We start from the raw sequence: 17,062 nt of genomic DNA, 5'->3' as shown, positions 1-17,062 counted from the left end.
GTCCGTGGAAGTAGACGTGTTCAAGTAATCCGTAGTATCTTAAAGACAATTATTTCCTAATATAGTTTTAATTCAACTAGACAACTATCATTTGTTTCGCAGAAACACGCGAAATAAAGTGCATCTCAATGGCGACATTGCAGCATCAGGTTAAAATTTGTACTACAAAAGACTTTTTGCTTTGGTCATTTTCGAAATAATGAAAGGCTAAATTCAGGCTTTGTGCTGTGCATGCTTAAAATATAGTATTTCTCTAACCATACAGCAACTTCTTCCTGATTTCGCTATAACGACCCCATAAATCATGCATTTTATTTTATTTCGATTGTTTCCTTTAGTTTCGGTTTAGTTTTTTCACATAGTAACATCATAACTCACAGTCGCATGCACGAAAAACGCTAACTGTGGATTAGTGGCGTGAAGAGCAGAACTTTTGGCGTAAAGCGTAAATTATTACGAATATTTACGGGCGCTGTAAACAAAATATAATTGAATGATTGATTGGTGTGCTTCTTAGACAGGGGTAGGATTGCCAACCATGTTTTGTTGCGATTTGGTTGGAAAACCTTACCCAAAACCAAACAGCTCTAACCATCAGCAGTTTTATAGAAATTTACTTTTCACTAGGCCCCAGTGATTACCACGTGTTGGTAATGGTGTCAGCGTTTTTGCTCGGAATTTGTTCGCTTAAAAAGTTCCGCTAGACGACAGGGGAGAGTACAATACACAAAAACCTGGCGAGAGTCTTTTACGTATTGCAATACACAATAAGCAAAGACAAAATTCATTTATATAAATTGCCTAAGTTTGCAATAAATTATGCTCACTAATTTTTGCTAGAAGTGAACACATGTTTCTTAACGCTAAAATAATCGATTTAAACAGAACAAATTCAGAAATTTGATCCAGAACCGGCTAAATCTTTTTCGAAAATGTATCAGCTGACATTCATTTCGGTCATGAGTACACTGCGAATTTAATTACGTAAAATTTTAATACTTGGTTTAATTTTACCTAATTGTAAGTTGCACCACGGGAATTTTGCAAGTATGATACACATAATTTCAAACGCGGACGAGTTTAATGCAGATTTGAAAATTAATGTAATGCAAAACTGATTCGTAAATTTTGCTTATAAAGTTAAGATTTTATCTGCTAAAATTATTTGCAAGTTGCAATGCTGTGTTGGATAAATCTATGATGTGACTCATGTGACATCTATGGATCGAGATGAAATACAAATAACCATGCAACTATAAGCTGGTCGATCCGTAATACGACTTCGTTGGTCTTTGACTCTAGCAATGCCGAGCAACAAGTAATAGCGCCGGCAAAAACAAATATTCGATAATTATTAACAACACCGCTCGAGTAAATGTCCCAGATACGTCGATCATGTGAGCCGGGATAATTGACTTGTGTGTTTACATTGAACAGGTTGACAGGAAAAGTATGTGGGGAAATCATGGTATGTATAGTGATGTGATTTTGGACTGTGACTAAAAAACTAGACACGCAGGAATGCCACAGTAGAAAGCCTAAGAAGTTCAACTACGTTATAAACCATTGGTATCGGTTACCTTGTACGTGAATTGACTTGCAGCATTAGTAACATCTGAATAGAAGCGCACTGTTTAAGAGTTGGATCACTGTATGTGTTAAGGCGGCTTTATCCTGATTTTTTAACAAATTGCCGTTCAACTGCGTGTTGTGGTGCTAAACAATATGCTAGTTTTGAGCCAATAATTGATAAGCTGCAGACAGTGCACACTGTTCCGATCTATAAGGTCTCATCAGTGCAGCTGGTGACGAGAGATCGGCCGTATTGGCTAGTGTAGCCATCCAACGGAACTTCAGTTTGTTGGGAGTAACAGGGTAAAAACCCATGCCTCGCCTATTCTGTGCGATGCCACAACTGGGCAATATATTAGTTGCGTTGTAAAATAATTTTGCGGGCGGTTCTCTCACCAGGTAAAACTTCTTCAGAGCAGTGAAGTGAAATATTTGCGAGCACACAAGATTATGATGACACAAATAGTCTTAAGTGGAAGTGTCCAAAAGTGCGGGTTGAGGCCTGCATAAGTTTTCCTTTGTATTATACTCCGCATAGTTGTGTTCTCGTTAGTTAGTTGGATGTGTGGCAGCCCGATAAAACAAATTAAACGTTTAGAGCAGTGTTTCTCAACCTGGGGTAGCGATACCCAAAGGGGGACGCCAAGCACTTTTGAGCGGGTCGCAGTGACGCGACCCAGCTCAGGTTGATTTAAAACAAAAATCATAAAACGGGTTCATATCAGTCCTGACGATCCATTTGGACGCACTTGGGTTGTAACTTTCGAAACGTAAAAAAATCGGGTTTTGACCTTGTTTCGCGCTTACAGGTCTGTTAACATATTGCAGAATCGTTTTTTAGTTCTGAATTTTGTATTCCTTTATTCTTAACTTCAACGCAAAATTTTTAGTCGCCTTTACATAGCAACACACCTCCATAGGTATAACGTATACAAGTGGTTCGCAACCACCGGGCCGCGGCCCGGTGCCGGTACGCGATGGGTTTGTTACCGGGCCGCAAAAAACTTTCACATTGAATCAAAATTGTAGTATTTGTAATTAGTTTTCAGTGTTGAACATTTGTGGTTCGTATATGCCAGTCCGTGACAAAAATGTTAGTTTCAACCGGTCCGCAGTGCAAAAAAGGTTGCCGACCCCTGATATATACAACATACAACATTTTCATGAATTCCACCTTAACCGAAATAAATCTGTTCTTAGCAGTTTTAGTTTATAAAAATGACGATGGATTACGACGCAAATACGACCACAACAACATCTGGTTCATCAGAGTTGAATCTCAATCACCTGAAAACTCCTGAAGGTGTTTTAAAGATCTTGGAGGCAGTGTTCGGACTTCTCTGTTGGACATTAGTGGCTTCGGTTCCTGTTGCAGTTCTAATGCCCCCGTATCAATTCGTTCTCTTCGTTTCCATCACATCGTGGATTCTTACTCTGTAAGTATACGTGTGTGTTGATACTCGACTTGTTACTATGTAAGTGTAATGTGTGTGCAAACGTGTTACAATAATACAGGGGTTTTTAAACAGCGGTGCGTGGTTTTAACTAGTGATGCACCGAACCCGCCTAAAAAGGTTCGGGCCGAAACCGAATATTCGGCCACGAGGCCGAATAATTTCGGCCGAATCAGGCCGAACCTAAAACCGCATTTCTTATGGGTGTTTTTAACTGAACCGTGTGTAGTTGATGCAAGTGAACTCAATTATGACAAGCCAAAATCCCTTTCACAATGCGAAAGCTTCACTAAACTTGTAATATTTCGCCGACAATGTGGCAAGTATTTTATAGATACAACATATAGTTAACTTATGATGTTTCGTATTGGCGAAAATGAAAGTTTGGGTATTAATTTCATGCAATCAAAAAGTTCGGTTTCGGCCGAATTTTTGAAAAAAGTTCGGGCCGAAACCGAAACATCGAAAAACAGCTGATTCGGCCCAAATGTTTCGGCCAACCGAAACTTCGGTGCATCACTAGTTTTAACCAGAAGGGAAAAAACGAATTAAACGCATGCACGTCACAATGCAACGAAAACACCGCGCGATAAAGACTGATTGGGTCTCTAGTCTTTGAGCAGATGCCAGTAGCACGCTGCTGAAAGCATCACGTATGCTTGGTTGCCCTGTTAATAAATATTCCATAAATCAAGAAATTTCCTGTTTACAGTTCGCACAAAATAACCAAAGTGATGTTGTTTTAGGGGTTTTATCGGCGTTTTCCTGAAGAGTCTAAATGCAACAATGTGTTCGTCATTGCCATGGGCAGCAATTGAATTTCTCAACTGTGCTTTGTGGAGTTTCTTCTACTTTGTAGCAGCATGCGTCAGCGCTTCATTCGTTGGAAACCACGAACGACTGAAGGCGGCAACGGCGTTCGCTTTTTTCACCACAACCTGTTACGTCATTCATTCTCTGCTCTGTTTTAAGAACTGGCGAGGGGCTTACCCCTGGGCCAAGGACACTGGAGGCGCTGTTTCGGCGTAATTTTTGTTTTTTGGAATATGAAAAGTTTTCAAAAGAACCACTTCTGGCATTTAGTAATTTTGTGTTCAAAAACTTGAAAACACAAAAAAATCCTTTAAACGTTTGCGGTTACGTGATTACCTCCTACCTCCTATGCAAATGTAAGATAACAAATTATTGTTGTCTACTATTATTCTTGTAATCCTAATTCAAAACCGACGATGCTGTTTTAGCGAAATACGTTTATTTTCAAAGCAAAGCTGGAAGATCAAACACGCTTCGTGGTGTTCTTGGTCTAAATAAGCTACTTGGTCTTGAAGCAATGGGAGGGTTTCTCTACGAATTTAAATTACGCGAATATGTGTCGTTGAATCGTTTAGTCGACAAAAATTATGGCTTGTGAGAATATGTTAAGCGTTTCTATATGGTAACGACAAAGTTTATTTACGTTGGCGTTGGTTGATCGAAATATTACACTAATTTCCCACTGTGATTATGATTGCATAATCTTTAAAGTATTAAGTTCAATAATCTTAAGAATAGACTTTTTCAAATGTTGCAACTAATGTATAAAGTAAACAGATTTAAAATTATTTGTGCAAAACATTTCGGAAAACATACAGACAAAAGTTGCATGCATGCTTAGATTTCAAACAAAATCGTATTGAACATTGTTTTTTTGAGTTAGAAATTCAATTGGTAGACGATTAGAATAATAGTGGAATTACATTTTCTTCTTTTTTACGATTTTTGAAATGTAGTTTTTAATACATTTCGTGCAATCAGAAATTACACCCACATGTAGCGTGTTCGCATTGTTTGGGATTATGTCGACACAATGTAACGATACTCTGGTTTCACAATCACGAGATTTCCATGCGTCGGTGACGTAATATTGGCACGTGCTTTGCGATCACGTGACCGCTACACGGGGTCCGAAGAAAGTGACATCATTTTTATCATTTTGTGATTGATGATTTTTGTGTTGCCTCGATTTTGAAATTTTTAATAGTTATGGGCACGTGTGTGTTAAGTACATGGTTCGCATATAAAGTAATAAACGACGATGTCAACTTTAGCCATTTGGCAAACAGATTCGTTTAAGGGGTAGAAGTAGGTAAAACTATAACACAGGGCATCTGACAGTAAACATTTTTAAAGTGCAAGGAATAAATGGGAAACGTTAGGAAAAATGTCAATACCATTGTATGGTTGCAACCAGCAGTCGTGTATAATTTACGTGCATTAGTTTGGTTTTCTTTCGGAAAGACAAATAGCAAAAGATGATACATAGATAATTAAGACCTAATACATTACACAAAATTTAGTGCCTTTTATAATGGCAAAGTATTGAATTTGATTGAATTGGATTATAATATCTTCGAATTTTGATTCAAGATTATGTTAAAAAACGTTAAGGGGCAATTTCTGTTACTCATATAAACGAAACTCGATTATATTAAAGCTTGCCTTGTTTTAAACAGGAGCAAGCGGTTTGGTATCTAGCGCAGCAGTAAAGTCAAACACAATATCACACGATGCGAGTCAAGTTACAATACCAGCAATACCATAAGCAGGATTCTGTCCGGATGTAATAGGGAATGTAGGTTCACCGGCAAGACATGGGCAAAATAGCAGCCTTATTGACACCGTGATTGTGTACACACACTGGATTTTCCATTGTGAGCAAACAAGACGGCCTTTCAGAGATCTGCCTTTTCACGAAGACCTTCTCGCGTGTCATATTCACATTGCGATTGTGTCCTCATACAGGGCTTGTGCTGTCTGTGGTTGCGCGAAATTGAAACATTTGAGAGTTGTGATCGAGAATCAGTGTAAGGTTAGTGCGGACCTCGATGGATGCTTGCAGTACAGTATTGTTTGATTTTTGAAACATCTTGATAAAACCATGTATAAATGTATATATTGGTTAGTACAAAAGAGTTTCTATTGCGAAAAAAGTGTGTTGTAAGAAGCATTTAACAGCCTGTGTACGCTGATATTTGATTATTTTTTTCTGGTATTTGCAAACATACTTGGAACAAAACATTATTACAGGGAGTACTAAATGGTTCTACAATGAAATCGTATGGTGCTTGCTTCGGCAAGCAATTCTAATTTAGTGCCAAATCTAGAAGGAAAATGCTTCTTAATCTTATATTATGTTTGTTTTATTGATCGCCGTCTATCGAGATTGTTGTATGTCGGGCAGGAATAAGAATCGTTGGGAAATTTGTCAAATGTTGGAAACCATTGTATTAAGCAGTAGGAAATTCGGGTATCGGTTGTAATTAGATTGGGGTTTAAAAGCTAACATGAAATAACGCATCAGTAGTAACATGAGCCGGTCACATCATATACCAACGTGGTACGAATCACACCTACCATTAATAATTAACTAAAAGGATAGCGCATTTTTGCACGTGATAAATGGTTGGTTGAATTTAACTGTATAGGATCAAATACACAGGAACTGTATGCTATGCTAAACCTTGTATTTATGCTTTATTGCTATGTGTACTATTACAGCGACTGTGGCCAGAACGCTTGTTGGTTGTAATCTTAAACGCGGTTAAATGTGTACACAACTATATACGCCCGGCTAAGTTGTTTACCGAGTGGGTGTAGCCATTGGATATGTGAGGTTAGAAAAGCGCGTCATGTGGTCATCAGATTGCAAAGAACGGATAAACATGTAGCAAGAGACATGAAGACCTACGGCAATGTTTGTAAACCGCGGAATCTGTTACAACTTTTACTGCGCTTGGCCACAAAGATAAGGCTATGAGTTGCAATACAACTGCAAGTGTGACTTGGGCAAGGATAGGCCGGTTTGTTGTGATAAGTTATACTGTGTTTGTATTGATTGGTGACAAAAACGTCATGTTAAGGAAAATGCCCTTTAAACATAATATCACTGAACGACTACAGTATTTCAATAATGAACGTACATTAGTTTTAGGACAAAATGTACCAATAGTTAATGTAACAAGCATCTCAGTCTGAATAGGACAAAGATTTGATGTAAACACGCCCAAAGCAAGTGACGGACAGTAAATACCTTGAAATACAACAATATATAGACCACATTTGACTTCTAAACGATAGATCTGGAAAGTTTAAGGCCAAGTAAGTCATATCGCGACCTTTTCATTGGGATTATTGTGACAGGCGTCAAATCTTCATTCAGGGCATGGCAGAAAGGTTTCATAGCAACACGTTGGGCCAGCCGACCGGTCTTAGGGTCGTAAACAGATTTTTAGCTAAACCAGTCAACCGTGACGCCTCAGTGACAGCGGGAGAGTGTGTTTTGAACAGAAACTTGCCTTCAATGGAAGGGAGTGGTATTGGAATGGACGGCAGAGTAAATACTGTAGTTCCCTTTTCGGGTGGGCGCCTGTGCGGCATAGCTTGGGTTTGAAATTAATGTGTGTGGGTTACATTATACATATTGGTTTAGCCGCAGGTAAGCAAAACTATCAGTTTCTTAAAACATTGTATATTTGTTGGACTTGTTTGATAACTTAGCGTCATCAGCGTGAAGCACAAATTATGCTATTCCTAAGTACGTATATTAGCATTGGATTTAACAACTTTCACGAAATTGCCTGGTTACGTTATTGTAGTGTTTATTCCATTCGCAAACAGCTGATTTTAAACCTCATAAGATTGCTGTTTTTGGTAACAACATGCAAAGGCTTTACAGAGTTTTTAGTTCAGAATGACTGGGGTTTTAATTGGCTAAATATAGCAGCTGTAAAGAAACTGGCTGATGCCAAGCTTATGACTTTAAAGAATGGCAGCTCTATCAGGTCTTTCTTCTTAAAGCCGTAAGATTAGCATATGCATATTTATTAATGTCACGTAGAAAATGTTGAATTGCAAGCGAAATGCCGTTAAATATCAACCTTGAGTGTGTTTATGCGACTGTAACCATATCGTTAATAAGGCTGTGACTTATTTTACCTACATAGGAAAGAATAGCTTTTGTGAATTTAAAGACAGCTCTACAAAACTGGTTTAATGTGGTTTAACCAACGTAGACTATACAGTGATCGAAAAAGGTTGCAGTATGTTCGCGACGCATAAGCATTAATTCTGATCTTAACGTATTTTTATTCAGTCCGCAAGCGGCCATGCAAAGACAAAAACGTTCCGAGGCTTGAAAAGGTTTAGAAACACCGGTACAGTAACAGTATAATGTTGTCGTGGCATTTCTTGTGTTAACTCGACAACCACTTAATGTGCTTCACGTCTGGTGAATAAGTACTTCAGTCAATTTGTGGCCAACCGGCCGAGCAGAATAACAATGATGTTATGTTTGCTACGAAACACAGCGTCTATTCTGTTGGCGCGCGTGTTTACTTCAAAATTGTTGGACTTTCGGCTGGTGCGCGTGTTCAAAAGCTGTTGACAGGTTTAGGAAATCAAGAAGAACGTTGGTTGCCAAAATTAAGCTAAGCAAAGATTCAACAAACATGCAACGTTGTTCGTAATGTGGTGTAAATCAGTGGAACTTTTTACCTTTGTGTCACACTTTGCAAGAAAAAGCACAAACAGTTAGTTTGAAGTAATATTATTGCGAATCTAATCTATGTTTGAGACTGGTTTAAGCAGCAAACATAATGCAATCCCGCATTTTGCATCAAACATTTGAATAAGGGTAGCATTGTGCCAAAACGATTATTTATAGTCACGCTATGCTAATGTATTACAGCACACAGTTTGAAAATACTCAGTGCAAACAAATTGTCAATGGTGTTTATGTCGTCACAAGCGCGTAGAATCAGAAGCAAGATAGTTTTATCATTGAACTGCGTCTGCCCGAAGGGTACTTTTAATCTTATCTATAAAATACAACAAACTGTGCAAGCTCTCCCATAAAGGTTGGGCAGATAGTTTTAAAACGGCGCAAATTTCAATTGTGTGAAACACCGTGCAAGAGTACATGTCGCATAAATTCTCAAAAGAGCCATATTATTTAATCAATTTGTAATACAAGCCTCACCTTTTCTGTGGCTGTGGTTCAATCTTTCATGTGTTGGTTGATGATCCGATATTCCTGCAACCTTTACTGCCTAATATTGCACATAACTACCAATTTCTGTTAAAGCAACTTTTGTTTGATGGTAAAAATAACGGCCCAAATAGACGTAAAAAGCGACATGCTTTATTGTTCAAACGTTTCGGCAAATGCTCATGCCATCATCAGTGATATGAAGGCCACATCAGTTACACCCATTTATATACACTTTAGTCGCATAAAGGAATGATAAAAAGGTGCTTTTGTTTATTTATGCCCATTTTCTCCTTAAAGCTCACTAAAAAACACACTTATATTATTTCTTTGTTTGTGCGCTAAACTTGTACCGAAAACTTCACAATGAATACATTATCACTATCAAATAGGACGACAACTAACATTATTATTTGGTATCTAAACTTGTTTAATAACAACAAAAGAAGTTTGCCGCTTTCGGTGGTCGGCTTTTTAGAATCGTCTGTGATTGGACTGATTTTTACCCACAATTCAGTGAACTACTCATGCGTAACATTTTTGTGTTCAAACAAATCTGATTCTAAGAAGATTAAATCCAAAAAAGCATGTCCTAAAAATGTGCACCATTTTTTAAATATTTTTATTGAAAAGTAATGTGTTTATCAATCAGTCGATATTGTATGTCCCAGCAAGCACTGGAGTTATGAATAATGCTTCTAGGCAGAACAGTAATAATTGAAGAAACCAGCTGTTATATTGTTTGACTTGTAATAACTATTTATTAGAAACTAGTACAACTGATGTGACCACTCATATCACTGATGATGTTTGAGCATTTGCTGAAACGTTTGAATGATAAAGCATGTCGTTTTGTACGTCTATTTAGACCGTTATATTCGTCATTAGTGTTCAATAGTACAAGTACGAAAATGCTCATTTATTGGTTCAAGTATGTTAACGTTGATGTTTATACAGGTTTGATAAGTTTCATACAGGTCGATTTGCATAAAAAAAAACATGTCTGACACCGCTGCAACTTCTGCTGTTACTGCTTCTGTGGCATTCAATCTGAATTACATCACCTCCGTCCCGGGACTCCTTAAAATCGGAGAATTGGTTTTGGGCCTGATATGTTGGGCGATATTTGCTTCAACCGGAACCTTCTTCCTAAACAACGCCCCACCGTATCAGTTCGTAATGTTCGTCGCTGTAACGTCATGGCTTCTTACGTTGTAAGTACAATAACTAAGGGGAATAACGTCAGTTTTTGTATTTCGAAATCATAGTACGACAGGTCTATTGAAGGCGTGATACCCAATCAACCCGGCATCCACAGCAAAACCCTATGACAAGGCACGGGCTAGAAAAGTCTAGCCGTATATGGGTGTGCTTGTATGCACCGACTTGATTCCTACTATGATTTTTCACAGTGTGCCGAGATTACTGGTCAACATAGACGCTTTAGACAAGGGCCGACTCTGTTAAGAAATATATTTAAGTAACCATATGCATGTATATAGGCATTTTACCTCTGATTTTGTTACAGAGCGCTTTTCATCATTTATCTGTTCGGGTTGCACGCATCGATGTGCTCGGGAGCTCCGTGGAATATCATTGAGTTTGGCTTCAACGCATTCTGGGGTCTCTTCTACTTCATAGCGGCTTGTGTAGCGGCTGCATATACCGGTGGCGAAAGTCTTCTGGTCGCTGGAACCGTCTTCGCGTGGTTCACAGCCATCGTCTACATTGTCCACATCGCCTTCTCCTTCAAGGAATGGAGAGGTGGCTTCAACTTCGGCTCATCTGCGCCATCTAGTGGTGGTGCTGATGCCGGTAAAGCCTAAAAAACGTCATGCGGTAGAAACAAAAAGACAAAAACAATAACATGTATGGAAGGGAAAAAGTCTATTACTAATATGTATTGTCCTCCTGCTGTGACAGCTGACGGACTAAAACCATTTTTGATTGCAAAATCGGTCAGCCGAAGTTTTTGTCAGTTGTGCACAAGACCAATAACTCTATTTCAATAAGACACTGAAGATGCTTGAATACGAGAATATACGATATCTAACTGATTTCAGCCTGGAAATAAACGTTTCCAAACCTGTGAAGATCAGTAATCACACAAATTCTTTTTTTCTTTGATTTGCAATTTAACCTGTCGTACTTTTACTAATTCCATTTTAATTGTTACGATTTTGTTTTATGTCGCACGAATGTAGTTAAGAAAACAAGAAGCACAATCTGTTTGGCCAGGTTTCCTCCTAATTTGGCCAGGTTGTCTTTCTACACACCAAACATTTACCCCACTATGTAGCCTTCATGCATAAAACGTTGACCGAATTTTTCTGTTTTAGTGTCAGTTTTTCAGTTTTGGCAATTTTAAAAACGTTTACAAATTTCAATACAACAGAGATTGATATGCACCTGGTGTAACTGCTTTATTTTAATCTCTTAGCTTGAAGCAGAAGATTAACAATTGTACTGAGGCATCCACCACTGATATAGTTTAGTCTCGATACTTAAAGTTGATGCTTTCATTCAGGAAACATTTTGCTAAATTGTGGATTCGAAAAACACCCTTTTCGGTTTAGCTTAGAGCAGTGGTTCCCAAACTGTGGGCCATGGCCCGGTGCTAGGCCACCAAGACATTTTCAATGGGCCACAGAGCCATTTGAACAGATTCTACTGTTTTGCTATACTGTAGATATTATGCGCTTTGTTTTGAAAAACGTAATGTTTGCAAAGAATTCCGAATCTTATAACCAAATTTCAGGAGCATGTATCTCATTAAAAAAAATTGCTAGAAACCATTTCGCCTATTTTTGAGTATTTTGTTTGTGCCCAAATTTACAGCACGCGGTGAGCCACGAATCGCTATTAAATAGACATTTTGGCCACAGACCAAAAAAGTTTGGGAACCCCTGGCTTAGAGTGAGGAAATCTTGGTGTCCCAGGAATGCCTTAAAACAGGATAAGCGGAAAAACATACTCTCGGGGTTTTGTTAATGCTTGTAAATTCTCAGCCGTCAGGTTTGAAGTCATCAATCGCTCATTCTCACGTCATAAATCGTCTTCGTCCTCGTATTTGAGCATTCGTCTTTTACGTATAAACCTCGATAACTTTCACTCGTTATGTTGTGGCATGTGAGGACCGTTGTACACGCAGTGCACTGTCATGTGACGGTTGTATGTCAGATTCGGTAACAGCTGAAACAAGAAAACTGCGTTCCAGGAAACTTGCAAATGTTTTTTGGCGTTTTTCGACTTTTATGGAATAAAACGATAGCGGAGACTTAGTTACGTCATTTACGTGACAACAAGCCGCTATTGTGTTTTTTTTATCAGATCCCAAGTCAAACAAAGAAAGCAGTTGAAACTAGGAACATCCAGACTCGGTTTAAATTTTCCGAAAAACAGTATCGATTTCAGGTTGTGAAACGATGATTTGAAATTCGTGATGTCATGCAGGCAACATTTTTTATATTAGCTGTTATTAACAACCTGTTGCATGGCTTATTGGCAATAGAAATCATTGAAAAAAACGTCTGACACATAAAAAAATAATTTAAGGTGCCGCACAAGAATCATACACCATTTTTTTTCGGTAGCTGAAAAGTGTTGCCATTCATATATATGGCACCAAATGTCACCTTTGGGGAAATGTGAAACCAAGTAGCGTTCTTTACAAATAAAACTAAATCTGCGTGCCATTGTAACAAACGTCGCACTCCACAAACGTGCTTGGCTTGACACCATATGTGGATACACCTTGCATATTTGCTTCTAGGCGTAAGCAAACAAAAGTATTTGTTCATTAAAACGTCTTTTTGCTAGAGTTGTTTGCATAGTGTCAGACACAAACAATCTCAAGGACGCACATTATATTCAAATTTGACAGGTTTCTCGTATTGACTGCCGTCAGATGTTTTATACTGGTATGGCTGGTGTTAGAACAAAAAAATGTTTACAGAAGTTTAAAAATTCAGTTCATGGCGTTAATGGGACTAATATAGCAGCAATAAAGTGGCAGCTCTATAAGTTCTTTCTTTTTTTGAAAGACAGCTCTATAAAATTGTATTAAGGTGGTTTAACCAACGTATAACGTAAACGAAAGAAGTTGAGTTTATCTTCTTTATGTCCGGTGAAAAAGTACTTCAGTCAATTTGTGGCCTACCGGACTGGCAGATTGACAATATGATATATCTTTGCTACGAAACGCAGCGCCTATTCTGTTGGCACGCGCGTTTACCTGTCAGAACCAGTTGGTGTCAAGATGCGCGATAAGGAATTCATGTAGAAAGTTGTCGGCAAATTCATGCAAAACAGTGCAGATTTGGTAAAAATGATACAGTGTAAATTAGTGGTGCTGTTAAAACTTGCGCCATGCTTTTCAAGTTAACACAAAAACACAGAGTAACATATTACCAAATCTAACATGATTTTTAGACTCCTTCGAGCAACTATTAAGATGAAAATGAAGTGCTAGTGTTGTTCTGAAAACCTGTATTTGTCTTCTCGCTCTAAGAGGACAGTTTCCTTTCTTTTAACGAGGCATATTTACAGACCCCCTGCTGTGCAAACTGCAAACCTATTCAAACACATAGTTTGAACATAACCAGTCCAAACAAATTGTCAGAAGTGTTTATGTCATCACAAGCGCATAGAATCAAAACAAACCAATTTTATCATTGAACTGCGTCTGCCCCAAGGGTACTGTAGCTATTATCACAAAAATACAACAAGCTGTGCAAACTTTACCGTAAAGTTTGAGAAAGAGTTAGCTTTAAACCCAATCTGCTGCATGGGTATTTGGATTGAGTAAAAAGAATCTCCTACTGGTTAAACTAAAATATCAATTTGTCAAACAAACTTCACCTTTTTAAGTGGTCAATTTCAATATGGTTACAATCTTTCGTGCGATGGTAGTGTTAGTTTGGTAAACAAATACTTCGTTTTGCGCGAATTAAGAAATTGTCGCGGACCCCCTGAAAACGCTTTACGGGGCCAGGGAGTTCGCGGACCCCCGGTTGAGAACTACTGTCTTAGAGCATCTTTTGTACACTTAATACCCCTTTCTCTTAACTTACTTAAATGGAACCAAACCCTATGGCTCCGGCTCTGAGTTTTCTGACTTTGTAGGCGGTAGTAGAAACAGATATCACTGGAAAACCTGCTGTTGTAGAGGAAGTGATTTTGACTACAAACTTTATTAGAATCTATTGCAAGTACTTTGAACGAAAGCAGTCTTGAACTTATATCAATTTAATGTGTTAGCATGGCAAATATCCTTGCACCAATCTCCATCTGTACTTCGATTTTCTACAAGACTTCTGTCCCGGGGCTCCTGAAAATTGGAGAATTGGTTTTGGGTCTGATCTGTTGGGCGATATTTGCTTCAACCGGAACCTTCCTAAACCACGCCCCGGCTTATCAGTTCGTTATGTTTGTCGCTGTGACGTCATGGCTTCTTACGTTGTAAGTACGACATCTAGAAAGTACAATTGTCAGTTGTTATGTCTGAATTCAAAATATGTCAGACCTGGTGAAGACGTTCCACCGAATCATACCCGTCTCCGCAACGATACCACACGTAATGGCACGGGCTGGAAAAACCTAGCCGTATGCTGGGGAGGCCGACTTGATTCAGGATAACGCCGACTATGTTTTCTTTGTAAGTGTGTCGTGCACACTTCATGGCTGATCCCAGTTAAACATGTGTTTTTGTGATCTGACTTACAATGGCATGTTACATTGTCCGCCAAGCAAGTCTCGAATAAACCTTATTTTCGTATTGGATTTAAATCTTTAGGTCATAGATCTAAGTCAGTGGGGGCCAAACTACGGCCCGCGGGCCGCATCCGGCCCCAAGTCCTGTTTCATCCGGCCCGCCAAACACCTTGCCTGGTTTTTCTCCAAGCCCCATATCTACCACTGTGAACAAGCAGTGCAACAGCACTGGCTGCTACTAGCAGTAGCTTGTGGCAAGCGTTGTTATTTTTAGAATATATGCCCTTGCAGCGTTATTTTTGGAACAGTCTGCCAACCATGACGTAAGTAGCTAACATCAAAGTCTATATAAAACACAAGTTGTCCAACCTATTGTTACGCAATAAAGCCTATGGAGCCATTTTGTGTCCAAAATGATACTGTGGGTAAACCTTTTATTAAATACAAGTGTAAACAAGATGGTGTTATTTATTGTTATTCTACTACAATAATATATATTTTAATAAAGATGGCAACCAATTACGACAAATTTTGCGTAAACCTCATTTAACCCGGCCCTCCAGTGTCAAGACAGTTGCAAATTTGGCCCTCTGGTAAAAAAGTTTGGCCACCCCTGATCTAAGTTATTCAAGTAAGGGAGACAAGGTTGGTTTTACATCTGTGGTACAAAATAAGAATTCCCCGAAAATGTGATAAGGTGCAAATGCAAATGTATGAATGCTTGCGATTAGGGCTGATTGGGAGTGGGTAAAGTTTTATAAAATAAAAGAAGGCAATATAAGTCTTTTCTGCACAAATTCGACTATAGTAAGTCTTGGGGTTGAATAAAAACCCAAGTCCAATTATGGGTACCTTGATCTATAGAAAAGACTTTTACCATATGTAAGTATAGAGACAATTACTTCTTCTTTTACAGAGCGCTTTCCATCATCTATCTGTTCGGATTGCACGCTTCGATGTGCTCGGGAGCGCCATGGAACATCATTGAGTTTGGTTTCAACGCATTCTGGGGTCTCTTTTATTTCATAGCGGCTTGTGTAGCAGTTGCATATGCTGGGAGTTCAAGTCTTCTGGTCGCTGGAACCGTCTTCGCGTGGTTTACAGCCATCGTCTACATTGTCCACATCGCCTTCTCCTTCAAGGAATGGAAATCTGCGCCATCCAGCGGTGGTGCTGGTGCCGGTCAGGCCTAAAACGTCAGTCGTTAATCAGAAACAAGTTCGCCTAAAAAATTTCCTGATAAGGCGAAGATTCGGATTAACCAAATTTTACTGTCTTACTGATCCTTACGTGGCTATTGAAGGACTAAAACCATTTCTGATTGTCAAATCGGTTAGCTAAAGTATTTGTCTGTTAAATTGTGCACAAGACCAATAACTCTATTTCAATAAGACACTGAAGATGCTTGAATACGAGAATATACGATATCTAACTGATTTCAGCCTGGAAATAAACGTTTCCAAAACCTGTGAAGATCAGTAATCACACAAATTCTTTTTTCTTTGATTTACAATTTAACCTGCCGTACTTTTACTAATTACGCTTTAATTGTTACGATTTTGTTTTATGTCGCACAAATGTAGTTAAGAAAACAAAACACAATCTGAGACAAAATTGCTTCTTTTTTTGGTAAACAACAAACTATTGTCCTACTATGTAGCCTTCATGCATAAAATGTTATATTAAGTGTCAATTTTTATATTTGGCAGTTTCAAAACGTTTACAAATTTCAATACAACAGAGATTGATATGCACCTGGTGTAACTGCTTTATTTTAATCTCTTAGCTTGAAGCTGAAGATTAACAATTTTACTGAGGCATCCACCATTGACTTAGTTAGGTCTCTATACTACAAGTTGATGCTTATATTCAGCCATTACAAGTGTAAGATTCGTCTTCATGTTTAACGTAGTGCCTAATATTCCAGGTTTTGCAAATCAACCTTCCATCAAGCAAATCTTTGTTTAGAATATAATTGTAAAACATAAAACACGGATAATTTGACATAAACTAGGATTTGTATCAGTTACTATCGAAATTTCAGGCTATTTTTTGACGTGGATGCGAAACAATTTCTTCGGTTTAGCCTTGTGTGGAAATCTCATTCGTCCAACATGTATTGTTCGTTGGGTATAATGGTAAGCAGGATTAGTGGATAAAACTCTCAGGGTTTGGTTAATAGTTTGATGGATTGTGTTGTAAAAAAACATCACAAGAACGGTAGAGCTACTAACACAAGAACTCACAGACAGGCCTGCTAATTTCCAAAAGGTGGCGCAACCGAACATAGGCTTTTGCT

General features: G+C 38.5%; 3 protein-coding genes across 4 annotated transcripts; all 3 read left to right on the top strand.

Annotated features, from left to right (window-relative positions):
* Positions 1 to 2,749: 2,749 nt before the first annotated feature.
* Positions 2,750 to 5,047, top strand: LOC145202642 (CKLF-like MARVEL transmembrane domain-containing protein 8). The gene is made up of 2 exons (XM_080075648.1): positions 2,750 to 3,008; positions 3,773 to 5,047. Exons 1-2 carry the CDS (start codon positions 2,791 to 2,793, stop codon positions 4,053 to 4,055), a joined length of 501 nt encoding a protein of 166 aa, XP_079931774.1. The 5' UTR covers positions 2,750 to 2,790; the 3' UTR covers positions 4,056 to 5,047.
* A 4,965-nt stretch (positions 5,048 to 10,012) lies between these two features.
* Positions 10,013 to 11,459, top strand: LOC145202634 (plasmolipin-like). The gene is made up of 2 exons (XM_080075635.1): positions 10,013 to 10,265; positions 10,580 to 11,459. Exons 1-2 carry the CDS (start codon positions 10,051 to 10,053, stop codon positions 10,875 to 10,877), a joined length of 513 nt encoding a protein of 170 aa, XP_079931761.1. The 5' UTR covers positions 10,013 to 10,050; the 3' UTR covers positions 10,878 to 11,459.
* Positions 11,460 to 13,048: 1,589 nt separating this feature from the next.
* On the top strand, positions 13,049 to 16,511 carry LOC145202649 (plasmolipin-like). Of its 2 annotated transcripts, none has more exons than XM_080075661.1 (2): positions 13,049 to 14,511; positions 15,680 to 16,511. In XM_080075661.1, exons 1-2 carry the CDS (start codon positions 14,312 to 14,314, stop codon positions 15,954 to 15,956), a joined length of 477 nt encoding a protein of 158 aa, XP_079931787.1. In that variant the 5' UTR covers positions 13,049 to 14,311; the 3' UTR covers positions 15,957 to 16,511. The 2 variants fall into 2 exon arrangements, with proteins under 2 accessions (XP_079931787.1, XP_079931793.1); XM_080075667.1 differs by having other exon boundaries at positions 14,446 to 15,086.
* Positions 16,512 to 17,062: the final 551 nt, after the last annotated feature.

The sequence above is a fragment of the Phallusia mammillata genome, chromosome 1, assembly GCF_965637545.1.
Source record: "Phallusia mammillata chromosome 1, kaPhaMamm4.hap1.1, whole genome shotgun sequence".
Classification (NCBI taxonomy): domain Eukaryota; kingdom Metazoa; phylum Chordata; class Ascidiacea; order Phlebobranchia; family Ascidiidae; genus Phallusia; species Phallusia mammillata.
The sequence above is the reverse complement of the archived record's forward strand: the minus strand, read 5'-3'. Positions and strand labels throughout refer to the sequence as shown.